Source organism: Manis javanica, chromosome 6 (assembly GCF_040802235.1).
Source record: "Manis javanica isolate MJ-LG chromosome 6, MJ_LKY, whole genome shotgun sequence".
NCBI lineage: Eukaryota > Metazoa > Chordata > Mammalia > Pholidota > Manidae > Manis > Manis javanica.
Genome location: NC_133161.1, coordinates 90,647,087 through 90,661,116, shown reverse-complemented (window position 1 = coordinate 90,661,116; position 14,030 = coordinate 90,647,087). Strand labels below are relative to the sequence as shown.

General features: G+C 48.5%; 1 protein-coding gene across 1 annotated transcript in view; it reads left to right on the top strand.

Annotated features, from left to right (window-relative positions):
• Positions 1–14,030, top strand: part of COG5 (component of oligomeric golgi complex 5) — a 386,458-nt gene that overhangs the window by 371,439 nt on the left and 989 nt on the right. The window contains exons 20-21 of the mRNA XM_037010866.2: positions 6,743–6,869; positions 7,307–7,386. Coding sequence (XP_036866761.2) covers positions 6,743–6,869; positions 7,307–7,386 — 207 coding nt within the window. The remainder of the gene's footprint in view (positions 1–6,742; positions 6,870–7,306; positions 7,387–14,030) is intronic.

Below are 14,030 nucleotides of genomic sequence, written 5' to 3'. Positions count from 1 at the left end.
ATTGAAGAGGCTGTCATTTCCGCATTGTATGTCCATGGCTCCTTTATCATATATTAATTGACCATATATGTTTGGGTTCTTGTCTGGAGACTCTATTCTGTTCCACTGGTCTGTGACTCTGTTCTTGTGCCAGTTCCAAATTGTCTTGATTACTGTGGCTTTGTAGTAGAGCTTGAAGTTGGGGAGCGAGATCCCTCCCACTTTATTCTTCCTTCTCAGGATTGCTTTGGCTATTCAGGGTCTTTGGTGGTTCCATATGAATTTTTTAACTATTTGTTCCAGTTGGTTGAAGAATGCTGTTGGTAGTTTGATAGGGATTGCATTAAATCTGTATATTGCTTTGGGCAGGATGGCCATTTTGACAATATTAATTCTTCCTAGCCAAGAGCATGGGATGAATTTCCATTTGTTAGTGTCCTCTTTAATTTCTCTTACGAATGTCTTGTAGTTTTTGGGGTATAGGTCTTTCATTTCCTTGGTTAGGTTTATTCCTAGGTATTTTTTTTTTGATGCAATTGTGAATGGAATTGTTTTCCTGGTTTCTCTTTCTGTTAGTTCATTGTTTGTATATAGGAAAGCCTCAGATTTCTGTGTATTAATTTTGTATCCTGCAACTTTGTTGTATTCCGATATCAGTTTTGGAGTGGAGTCTTTAGGGTTTTTTATGTACAATATCATGTCATCTGCAAATAGTGATGGTTTGACTTCTTCTTTACTGATCTGGATTCCTTGTATTTATTTGTTTTGTCTGATTGCTGTGGCTAGGACCTCCAGTACTATGGTGAATAACAGTGAGGAGAGTGGGCATCCCTGTCTTTTTCCCGATCTAAGACGAAATGCTTTCAGCTTCTCGCTGTTCAGTATGATGTTGGCTGTGGGTTTGTCATATATGGCCTTTATTATGTTGAGGTACTTGCCCTCTATACCCATTTTCCTGAGAGTTTTTATCATGAATGAATGTTGAATTTTGTATAATGCTTATTCAGCATCTATGGAGATGATCATGTGATTTTTGTCCTTCTTTTTATTGATGTGGTGGATGATGTTGATGGATTTTTGAATGTTGTACCATCCTTGCATCCCTGGGATGAATCCCACTTGGTCATGGTGTATGATCCTCTTGATGTACTTTTGAACTCAGTTTGCTAATATTTTGTTGAGTATTTTTGCATCTATGTTCATCAGAGATATTGGTCTGTAATTTTCTTTTTTGGTGGGGTCTTTGCCTTGTTTTGGTATTAGGGTGATGCTGGCTTCATAGAATGAGTCTGGAAGTATTCCCTCTTCTTCTGTTTGTTGGAAAACTTTAAGGAGAATGGGTATTATGTCTTCTCTGTATGTCTGATAAAACTCTGCAGTGAATCCATCTGTTCTGGGAGTTTTGTTCTTAGGTAGTTTTTTGATTACCACTTCAATTTCTTTGCTGGTAATTGGTCTGTTTAGATTTTCTGTTTCTTCCTTGGTCAGTCTTGGAAGGCTGTATTTTTCTAGGAAGTTGTCCATTTCTTCTAGGTTTTCCAGCTTGTTAGCATATAGTTTTTTGTAGTATTCTCTAATATTTCTTTGTATTTTTGTGGGGTAAATATACTTTTAAATACCTCTTGTGGTGTTTTTCCCATTTAAAAATAACAAAGGAGCTAAAAAATAATATAAGAGATACTAAAACATTATTCAGTAAGGGTGGGGGCCGTCAACCAACTGAAACCTAGCGGGTTTGTCCTCCGGCTGAAGTAGAGGCAGTGGCTGCAGGAGGGCAGCAGGTCCAGTCAAGGGGCCCTTCACAGGAAAGAGGGACACTGCCAGCCAGATAACCTGCAGTCCAGACCCCAGGTGCAGCAGCCCCCTCGCACCCCCCACAGCCCCCTGGAACCTCTCCCCTGACCCACAGACACAAGGACCTTAAGCAGGCTCTCCCCCACCCCCACCCCCCACACCAACTCAGCCATCTGCCGCAGGGCCCTTTCTTCTTGACAGTAATAGTAGTGGACTGGTGAATTAAGATGGCAAGCTGCTTGCATATATTTATATTTTACTGTCTACATTAGAGTTTCTCAGGCAGCACAAATGGTTTCTTACCTAGGACAGAATGCTGCCTCAGACAGTGGCTGACATTAGAGATTTGCCCCTGGCTGATATGTGTTTCTGCACAAGACACATGGGTCAGAGCTGCGAGGCCCTGTCCTTGTCCCTCCTGCTGCAGCATGGCATATCCCCTGAGTGTTAGTAAGGGCCGTCACCTTCGCTCCACCTGACAAAGGCCTGAGAACTCTGACCCCTGACATTCTCAATGCAGATCTTTGTAAGGCAACAGACAGAGAAGGGACCGCATGCCTTTCACTAGCTCAGGGACATAGACCCTGCCTTCAGGCAGGCCCCAGCACCTTAGCTCTGGAGGGGACAGCTTTGTCCCTGAATTAGGTCTGCAGCCTGCTCTGCTGGAAGCTTCTTAGGTTTAAGGAAAGAGCAATGAAAGCTGTCAGGTCATGGGCTGTTACGGTGGGTCTGTTAGGAGAAGGAAACCCCCCATGACTCGAGTGTAGTGTTCATGTCAACTCTTTTTAATCATGGTGAGGGTTTTCCACGTCCTCAGTATTGCTGATCATCTGCTGCTTGAATTCCAGCCCTACCTGCCTGCGAGTTTGGAGACCTGAAAGGCAGCCATCTCTGCAGTTTCTCTTTTCAGCACTTTAAGAACTAGGACCCCCAAAGATGTTATCTTTTCTTCTTACGTGTGAATCTCGGGCTTGAAGAACTATTTCCCCCAAGGTTTCTGGATTCTCACCCCCCGCCGTTTCGGATTTCAGCACTGTAGCCCGAAGGCAGCCATCTCTCAGGCTTGTTCTGATGTGTTTGCCAAGAGCATGGTGGTGCTGGTTGCTCCCAGGAAACACGGAGGAGGGGCTGGCCGGTCGGCTTAAGAGTCTTTCTCCTAGCAACCATCACTGACCATTACCTAGCAGCATATGGGGCCATTCGCTGTGTGCTCAGCCCATGCCAAGTGTTTCACTGCTACTTTCCCATTTTACCCTCGCAGCGACACTTGCCAGTCAGACATGGTCCCCATGGCAGCTGTGGGTGCTGAGAGGCGTCATTTACCATGTGTGCCCTGCAGACATAGGGCTGTGCAATCCCAAAGCGTGGGCTTGCAGCCTCTCAACCCTCCCTCATATTCTAGATGTTCCCATTTGTTTTCACTCTGATCGGTTCTAGAGCAGTGATTGAATGCCTCTATGAATCATCCAGGAAAATGTGAGGAAATTTTAGAGAGATCTAAACACCTCACCTGGGCAGCAGCCTCCTACTGTGAAAAGCCCCATCTCAGCGTTCTGCTGTGCACAAGCTTCCAGATGCACCTTCCATTCCTAGAGAATGTCTGCCTGACCCCTGCCTCCTTTCTGACTTGGTCTGCTGGGATCGACCATCTAGACTCTTAAGGAAGGCACGTGGGAGCCTCTCACTTCTTTAAGACTCTGCTCAACCCCAGCCATCAGCCTCCTGCTTCGTTTTCCCCTGAGATCCACATAGGCCCTTCCTGCCCTAACATTCAGGCCCTCGAACAGAATCTCCCTCTCTGCTGGCCCTCCTCCTGCAGGACCCCGGCCATCTCTCCCCTTCTCTCAGAAGGCCCTTTTTGTCCTGTGAGGGGTAACCGGATTTCCTTCCCCCACCCTCTCTCCTCTCATGCTGGCCCATCACCTAAGCGAGGTTTGGGGTGGGGTGGTGGCAGGTGACATGGGTGCGGGGACTGGGGCAGCAGGACTTCGTCTTCCTTCACTTGGCCGTTGGCCCCCACAGCAGGCTGACAGCCGTGCACCTGTGCATCACTCAGTGCGGGGATCCCCAGCTAGAAATACAGCTAAGTTCAGCTTTCTCTCTTAGGCCTGATCAAATACGAGGTCCCATCTGCTGGCTGTAAAGCTTAGCCTTGCAAAGTGCTGCTCTGTTCAGAGTGTTTTTCTTCAAGGATGATGCTGTGGCATTGGGGGGTCTGGGTTTCATGACACCTTCATCAACTTCCTTTTGTTCCTCATATCACCTCAAATGGGGATTTATTTCTTTAACTTGCCAGTATTTCAAATTTCCATCTGAAATCAGGGAGAAAGGAGGTTCTCTTGCTGTGTTCCTTCAGGCTCTTAAAACAAGCACCAGAAATGTCTGCATTTGATGTCTGCAGGTAATCACGTCAGTGGGGCATGACACAGAATCAAAGCCGGCTTCGCCCTCCTTGCTCTCTTGGCCGCCCTGTTAGTGGCTGGAGTGGAAGATTTGGTCTTGGCAGAAAAATAACTGCTGTGACTCAGAGCTCCAAAGGGACAGGAGACTGACCTAAAGATCCCATTTTAAAATGAGCTGGTTTTGAGCAGGCCTGGCTTATGCAGGCATCTCTGCAGCCTCGCTATGTGTCCGGCTGCTGGGCAGGGCACGTGGCAGACCAGAGCCCGCTCTCCCCGACTCCCGTTTCCTTCCCAGCCGCCGTCCCTTTCTGCCCTTGCATCATTTTCAATTTGCATCAAGAGCATACTGAGGAAACACAAAGGAAAACACAAATGTTCAAACCATAAAATGAATTTAATTGCTACAGATAAGTTTCAAATTTGACTTTAAACTTCCTCAAGCCAAAGATAAAAGAAAAACCGATCAACTGTAATTCTCATTTTCAGTAGGAAGGAAATAAATTAGAGAGAAAGCTCTTCAGTGGTTCTTAGTATGGCTGACTTTGGGGCAGCACAGGAGTTAGGGGTGCAGACCCCCCACCATATCCACTGCACACCTGCAAATCCACATATAGCTACCGCCTCTTCAAAAACAGAACTGCTTATAGCCTACTGTTGGTTTTATGTTAGGAAATGGTAAGATAGACTAGTATCTACATAAATTTTATGCACTCATGACATACTTTTTTCTTAATTTTTTTGATATCTCCCCCAAATTTTCTGATAACATTTATTGCCAAAAGTCTACAGATAAGTGGACCCACACAGTTCAAACCTGTGTTGTCCAAGGGTCAACTGTACTTAATTCTAAAGCACTCTTATGTGGGACTTCACGTGGGGAGCTTTGGGAGAGATGGGCACCACAGTTCTTGACCGTCTCCTGCAGGAGGGGCAGAAAGGGTTGTATACAGCTGCTCTCCAATAAGTTGAAGACCAAAAGGCTGGCCCCCCATGTCATGAACTATGTGTGTTCAGGATGAATCCCACCACACCACATGGCACAGGTGGAGTGGGCTCGACTGGGAAGGGGAAGGCCTCCCAAGACCAGGGATGGCCCAGAGAGAAGTGAGGACGTGCTGGGCCTGTAGCATGAGCCAGTGACACGGTGGAGGGGCCCCTCCCCACTGCTGGGTCCCATCACAGCTCAAATGGAAGCAGCCTTATGGATGGCGCAAGAAGCAGACTGCATGGCCACAGGCCAGACTGGGAGTTCCAGGGAGCTGTCTGGCAATGCCACCACACAGCAGCCAGGGATTCGGGCTTCCCCTGCTGGGAGAAGAGGCCTCCAGTCTATGGGCAGTGGAGCTGGGGCACAGCCTCATGCCAATGCCAATGTACAGCCAGCTTCCAGAGGCTTCTATGACACCACTCATCGCCCTGCAGGAACTTAAGGTCATCCCTGGTGAAAATAATGCCAAGAGATTATGACAATATAGTTCACATATGTAGCTGAAGGGGGACCACTTGGACCCAAAGACTTGAGGGGCCTAAAGAGATGGTCATTGCATGGCCTTCAAATGAGGTTTTGGAAACATTAATTTCCTCAGATACATTTTTCTGTAGTTGTTGTTGACAGTTTGAAGTTGTGCTTTTTCCAGGGGTCTTTGTTTCTCACTGAGAATAAGTCTTATCTGTTCTAAAAACAGGAGTACTTGCTAGAGTCGATATCCTAAAAGAGGCTACATGGCAAAATTAAAAGCCAGGCTGCCTGGGTTCGAATTGTTACTCTGACCTTTCCTAGCTTGTACTTGATCTGTAAAATGAGGTTGTAACAGTACCTCCCTCCCAGGGTTGAGGAGTAAAGGAGTCACATATGTAAGGCTGCTAAAACCGTGCCTGACGCATGGTGGGTCCTCTGTGTGGTGCTCTCGCTGCTGCTGTCAAAACGGGGAGCCTCCACTGGATGGAGACGTGTCACCACACACAGGAGGACTCAGGCCTCCAGACAAAACCAAACTCCCCTCAGCAGCATGCTCATGCCAAGGGTGGGTGCTTGAGTCCTTGCCTGAATGTCCACAACGTGCAGCACTGTGATGGGATTTGGGTCTTAAAAATTTCTAAAGCAAGTGGACCATCTTCTCAGTGTGGCTGCAGGGAGACCTTCATCACACTGCCACGGAGTGCCTGGTTGGGAGCCTTACAGATTTCTGGTGATTGGCAACAAAAGTGAACTGAAATGGCCCCACAGTAATAAAGAAAATCAATTACAGGATAGTGTTATTTGATAAAAGTTATCTTGAAGTATCGTCATACCCACAGGCCAAGAAGTGGGGGGTCAAGGAAGGAGCTGAAGCTCACGTGAGCCTGCCAGAGGGTATGGATTTGCATGTGTGTGTCTCCGGTTGAGTGGGGAGTCAAGAAGTGGTTAAGAGTAGCCGATCTAGGAAGGATGCTGTTCCTTGTCTTCGCTTTTAGGCTGTTACACTACTGTGCTGGTACTTTGTGCTGGTATTGCTGTGACAGCTCCCCGCCCAGGTCACCTCCATCCGCAGTGAACAGCGTGAAGTGACTGCTGCCGCTTCTTTCAGACCTCTGCTCTTCCAGACAAGCGAACACGTGGCCAGCAGCCCCACCCTGGGAGACGTGATTCCGTTCAGCCTGGTTATTCAGTTTCTGTTCACCAGAGCACCCGCTGAGCTGAAATCCCCCTTCCAGGTAATAAAGGAAGCCAGAAGCTCTCGGTCTGTGACCAGCACTGACCGGCTTTCGGGCCTCTTCTGCCTCGTTTAGTCTTGGGTTTCTATCGTGGCAGCAAACGATTAAGGAAGGGAAATTCTGCTTCCTTCTCAGCATTGTAGACATGACCTGATGAATCCAGAATTAGCCCGTTAAATAATAATGACATAAGCAGTTTATACCCATAAGCTTTTTTTTGATGGAGGCTCTGTTCCCTTGTGTTAGCCTTCATTTGACAAATCTAAACGCTCTTTGGAGTCAGGAAGGTGCACAAGGGCTGTGCCACCTTCCACCAGGCAGGTGTGCAGAGTCATTTCGCCTTGGGAACCCCAGAGTACCTTTTGAACAGTGCTTGCTGCCATTTCCTGAAGAACATGTACACACTCTTCTTCTCTAATTGTGTTTTAACCCTGCAGAGGGCAGAATGGTCCCACGCACGCTTCTCCCAGTGGTTGGATGACCATCCATCCGAAAAGGACAGGCTCCTCCTCCTCAGGTAAAGCCATGTGGTTCAGAGGCCCTGTCTGTGTTAGGAGGCCAGGCAGGCGTGCGTATGACGGCGCCCCCTGGTGGCAGGCAGGCTCCCTGCGTCGGTGCGCGGCCGGGCGCTGGGCCGCTGGAACCACCAGGCCCGATTTTTGCTTTCCGTGCCCTTGGCTTCCAAATCTTTACATTGCCTTTGTGCTGTCCCACACCTGATGCAGCCCTGAGAACTCCGCACTCCGCTCTGAAGACTCCTTGTCTTAGCGCCACATCTTCTGCTTTATTTTTGTGTGTGGCAGTTACTGAATTGGTGGAGCACAGATGTGAGTAAACTTAAAAATACCGTAACGTGATACAGGTTTAATAGAAAACAAGGACATGCCAGAGCTGCTTAGCTGACTCGTGCCACACAGTGTATCTGTGCATATATACGTGTGTGCACAGGGGGTGCCTGGGGGCACTGGGACTGTCACCGGTAACGCAGGCGGCTTCTCCCTTCTGTCAGCTTTCCCTTGTGAAATTGCACTCACTCACCAGAAGGCCCAGGGGCCTCTTCGCCACCAAATCGAAACGTTGGCATCAGTGCTCTGCAGCTTTAGAGTTCCCTGCCACTCCCACCCTGCGTCCTCGGGGATTCACTGAGTCGGCCCGTTTTCCTTGATGCTCACTCTGTGCTGGGCCCTGAGGACACAATGCAAACTGAGACATGGAACTTCCATGACATCACTGTCCTCTGAGGGTTTGTTCAGTCTTATTTATGGGATTGTTCTCTTCTGACCATCCCTTAAATGCCATCATTTCCCAGTTTGTTTCTGGCTCTTTCTCATTCCCTTCCCGTCTGCACCTTGGTCCCCAGTGAGGTCACCCAGGGCCACGACTCTGGAGACCTCTCCTGCCCTAGTGGCTCCCAGGTCAGTGACATACTTTGATTGCCCAGAGCCTTAGGTCAGCAGACCTGCAACCATATGTCACTGAAGTCCCACAGAAAAATAAATTGTCTTCCCTCTCCACCTGATGGTTCGGGACTCCCTGTCTTGGTTGGGGCATCACTGTCCCCTGTCCAGCTGGCTGGAAACCCTCTACATCATTTCCCTTCTCATCAGCCTCACTCTCCACATCCAGTCAGCAGAACGTCTTGAGTGACTCTTGAAGCCGCTCACGGCTCCCTGGGTGCCCTGATGCTGCGGGCCTGGGGATGGCAGCACCAAGCCGGTGGGCAGGTGGGATCGGGGCCCCGCAGCCAGAGTGGAGCTGATGTGGCAACAGGTTCTTAGCCATTCTTAATTCATGCGCTAGAATCATTTGCAGAGCTCTGAAAAACCATGGTGTCCAGGCCACACTCTCGACTGCCTCAATCTCTGGGACCAGGGACCTGGCATCAGGATTTCTTAACGTTGCCCAGACATGCATTGCCACAGCTCAGCCACGGCTGAGACCCGCTGTTGTAATGAAAGACTACAAAGGAAGGGAGCTGGGAGAGGTCACTGAGAAGCATCAGCCCTTCTGGGACCGGCACTGAGCCCTCAAGTTCAGTGCAGAGCCACTGGGAGCCACTGGCCTCCAGGTGCCTTTGTGGATAGAGTGGTTGAGTCCGGGCCCTGCCCATCTTCCTTGCTCCTCTGTAACTCTTCTTAGCTGTGAGCATCTGACCCAGACTTGGGAAAGGATGCCGTCAGGTCATGTGACCAGTTAAATCTCTGCTGGGAGGAGGAGCAGGTATGAGGTGCTCTGGGCCTGTGACTAACTCTGGGATTGGCAACATCCCCGTGGATTGTTTTCCTGAGTCCCAGAGCCTCGATCAGCTGCAGTACACTTGGCACTAGATGAGGATTTGGGACTGAGTGAATTGAACAGGGTTCATTTTTGTCTTCCTAACAAGTTGGAATGAGTTCATCCACAACAGTTGTCGTGCTGTGGGCACATCTCAAATCTGTTTTCTTTTGCTTCTCTTTAAAAATGTCTCCTGAGTGATTTCATCCTTGGTGCTGTTGCTAAGCCTTTATTTAGCAATTGAAAACCATGCTCAGAAGTACTGTCAGGCTTTTTAATAAGGCCTGCCCCATCACTCCACATGTCTGCTCTAAGAAGCCTACGTCCTGAGCGGGACGCTATGCCCTCCTGGTTTCCACAAAGTGCCCTGTACTGCTGCAGCTCGGGCTGCTGGCCCAGGGGCTGCCGTTTCCTAGAGAAGGCTGGCTCCTGCCCACTTCTGCAAACCTGAGCTTGCCCCTGCATTCTGAAGCACCACTGGATGAATTTATTTCCCTGGGAAACCCAGGGTGAGCACGGCTCTTTAAATGTCAGGAAATTGGTTGTAGCTTGGGGGTCAAACCCTGCGGTGCACTCGGTCTCCCCCCAGCACAGCCCCAGTGGGTTGTCAGGAAGTAGGCCACATCCAGGAGAGCCTAGCGGCACAGCTGAGTAAGTGGCAAATGACGAACCCTTTTCTGCCTGCCTTTCTGTTTCCTTTTGACACCAGGTGTTTCTTTAGAGCTTGAGCAGATACTAGTCAAGTCGGTTTTAAAATGAAAGTCATCACTGACTCATGGGGCTGTGGCATAAGGTTTGTTCTCAGCCACCAGCAGGCAGGCACTGCAGACAGTGGGCCTCCACTGCCGAGGCCCCTGTGGGTCTGTAAGTGGAGTGTGTGTTCAGTGAAAGTAAAGACTGACTCTGTGAAGCAAAGGTTTCTCAGAAGTCCTTAGGGTCTCCCACAAATTCATTTACTCTTGACATTTGCAAGGGAGCAGCCATTCTTCTTATTGCGCCTTCCTCTCCTTGGCCTGTTCGTAGTCTGAGCAGGAGTGCCCTTTATGGTATTAAAAATGTTTACAGGTTTTATTGTTTTGGCACTCTGGTTGCGCAGTACCAGACGGCTCTCCGTACCAGATGCATCTTTGGACCCCTTGCCCTCCTGCCGTGGGCCAGGGCTGGCAGGCTGGGAACCAGTCCCTCAACCCTCTGACCTTCTGCAAAACCACAGGATCCCTGCTGATGAGGGCGACATTTGGTCTCTCCTCCCGCTGTCCCTGTGGCCCTAGATACCTGCCAGTTCTGGGCCCCGGTGCCTGAGCTGGGACCAAGAGGGAGGACAGAGCCACGGGACAGCCAGGGCTTTACTTGTCTGTGAAAGAATGTGGTAGATCATTTGGTCATTTACGTATTTCAGAACTAAACGCACTGATATTTAATGCCTGGCAAAAATCAATTTTGTGCCCCAAAAAACTTTCACTTGGCTAGTTTATATCACAATGAGCAGTGCTGCCACATCACCGCAAGCCATTCCTCTATTAATTGTTCACACAATTCCTGTACTAATTTTTTTTCAATAAGGGTAACTTTAATTATCTGCTTGTTTTGATTACAAACCAGAGTTAGGACTAACTCTTACATAATGCCTGGCCTGACTTCCAAGAAAGCTGATGTTTTGCTCAAGCAAATGAAGTAATTTAATAATTGCTTGAAAATCTTGCTTGGTATTTTATGTGGGAGGGCAGTTTTAATCTGTTTTTCTCTCTGTAGTTCTGATGATATTTTTCATGAATACCAAAAAACTATCCAAATGTATTTCTGAACTTTCTCCTACATATTTTGTAGTTTATATAATGTCTCATCCTTTTGAATGCAAATGAAACTAAGTTGATTTTTGTTCATTTATTAGATAAAATGACTCTAACCCATTCACTCCAGAACAATTGTAGTTCCTGTGCATTTCACCATACCAATTTCTTAGACTGGTGTTTATACATCATTGTCTCAGAGACAGTTGGACCCTTGGGGAGTTCTCCACCATGCATGAATCTGCAGGGACTACATTTTGGGAGCCCAGGATGCCATAGCAACTTGCAGAGTATTACTAAAAGAAGCTGTTTTTTTCACAGAGAAATAACTTCCTTAAGGCTCAGCTCTGACATGAGCTCTGGCATTTCACAAAGCATTGTTCTCTAAGAGCATTAAATCCCCTTCTGCACACCTATGCTGCTTTGGAGGACCCCTGCAAGTGGTTCTCCTTTATTTACTTTCTTCTGCACTTTTGTTTTTACTTTTCATTACAGTTCTATCTCCTTATATTTTTATTCCCTTTTTAAAAAAATTATTCATTCATCATGCATTTGTCAAGCACTAGGTCCTGGGGCTACTTAAATGAACACAATGGGCCCAACCCTCAAAGTTCAGTTACATCTTAAGAAGGAAACTTACCAAGGAACAGATATTTACTTACACCATATGTGGTGGTGCCCCAGTGAAAGAATAAACTCCTGCTCATTGCGTGGAGACTCTTGAGGCCCCCTGAAAGCGGGCTGGGGAGAACTGTGTGAGTGCTTTGTGGGTACACATACGTACCTGGGTGAGAGCCAGGTGCTTCGTGGTCATGGTACAAGGTCCGAATCCTCCTAACTGCATCATATACGATTCTCAGATGAGCACAGACGTTCAAAATCCCATGATTTTGGTTTAGCCAGATGACACAGCTAGGAAGAGGGGCAGAGCCTGATTTAACAGCTATGCTGCTTAAGTAAGGGCCTGCCAAGCCCACCACACAGCTGAATCAAAGTCATCAGGCACTGAACAGAACAAGGAGCCAGGTTTCAGGGCTTCCTAAATGCTGGGGTCCTGCAAGGCCACAGCTATTGGTGCCCAAGTGATAGACTTTCCCACAAATCCATGAAACTCCAAGGTGGTTTCAGTTCGTTTGTGCTGCCTGCAATTCGGAAAGGCTTTATCAGAAAGAGGGCATTTGAGCTGGGTCCTAAGGAAGGAGCTCTGCAAGGAAGGCCATTCCACGGACGAAGGTAGTGAGAAAGGCCTAAGAGAAACTGTCTGGCTGCCAACGAGATACTCGGTGTGGTGGAGGAGAGATGGGCCCTTCTGCAGTCCTGCCTCGGTGGGCAGGACCATCTTTGTCTCAGAGTAATGCCACACGAACACCTCTGATCTCTCCTGGGTGGGCCTTGGGGTTGGCCTCAGAGTTGCAAATGGAGCAAAGCTGCTCTGTATAGGTGTTGGTCACCCAAACAACGGAGACTGATGACTGGAGGGTCTTTTCAGACCACAGCGAAGTTTCTGGGGCCCAGCAGCTGCACGGATGGGGCTGAAGGCAGTGGATGATGCGGCTGGTATTCAGGGGCCTCTCGGGAGCGGGCCTGGCAGGGTGCACTGCAGGCAGAGCCTCTCGCTTGCATGGGGGAGCCGCTGGCCAGGGCCTCGGGCTCCTGGGCGACCAGCATCTGTGAGGCCGGCGATCTGCGGACATGGAACAGCAGGATTCAACCTGAAGCAGAGGGGAGGGGAGGAACAGGGCTTGATGACGGCTCAGGTGTAGGACTGAGTTCTTAGAGGCCTTTGGGCAGGCTTTTTTTGAAACAGGAGAAACTGAGCAGAGCACTGCCCTCTGGGTGCTTTCCTCCTCCTGGGTTTTTGTGTTTTTTTTTGATAGACTTTATTTTTTAGAGCAGGTTTAGGGTCACAGAAAATTTGAGAAGGTACAGGGATTTCCCACGTGCTCCCTGCCCCCATCATGTGCATTGTCCCCCACTAGCAACACCCCCCATCCCCAAGTGGCCCAGTTGTTACGGTCAGTGAACCCAAACTGACAGATCACTGTCCCCCAAGGCCCGCAGTTTACATCAGGGCCCCCTCGCGGTGGCGTCCGGACTGCCTGACTCCCTGAAGGGTCAGGTGGGTGGATACCTGGAAGAAGCCAGGCAGCGATGTCGGGGCTCACGTGGAAACAGAAGTCAGGAGGGAGGTGGGGCAGAGGGGGAAGTGATGGCGCTTCAGGCTTGTATAGGAGCTGAAACCATGGGAGCGGGTGGCGGGTGGAGGGGCTCTGCCAGGAGCAGTGAGCTGGCCGGGCTTCGGGCAGGCGCAGCCCCCGAGGCTGAATGAGAACAGTGAACACACCTTACCAAGAACTAATATTTTCAGTGTTATGGGAACAAAAAAAAACGGTTAAGAATTACATGTTAGATGGAACCTGATACTATTTGAGCTGAATGATGGTAGTAATTTACATCTATGGAAATGCTCTAATCTCAGAGTGTGAAACTAGAAAAACAGTATGTTTATGACAAAAGTTTGCTAAACTGGGGACTTTAATGACCAATAATGAAAATTTATCTTCTAACCAGTCATTCCTTTCAGCTCCAATTAAACATGATCTAACACTTAGATCTTTTGGTTCAGCGATTGGAAAATTTACCATACAGGGCCAGATTGTAAATATTTTAGGCTTTGCAAGCCGTAACTATTCAATTCTGCCACTGTGGTGTGAAAGCCGCCACGGACATAGGTACCCGAGTTGAGCACAAGGCTGGATTTGGCCTGGGGGGTCGTTTGATGACTCCCTGATCCAATTCATGAGATCATAAATAACCAGCTGGTACCACATACCCTTGATTAAATTCAGACTGCCTCCTAGTCATATTATGTGCCAAAAATTAAGAGCCCAACAGCAGTTATACTTGTGGGTTCAAAGTCCATCACGTAACAGGTATGTAACGCACCTACTGGTGTTAAGTGCATCCCGGGCTCCCCCTTGTGGGCTCTGTGAACATCATAAGCTGCACGTCAGAGTTCCCTTCTACAGGGAAGTGGAGGAAAGAGAAACGAGGCCAGAAAGCCTGATTTCTATTATTAGACCACTAAGAACAGTGC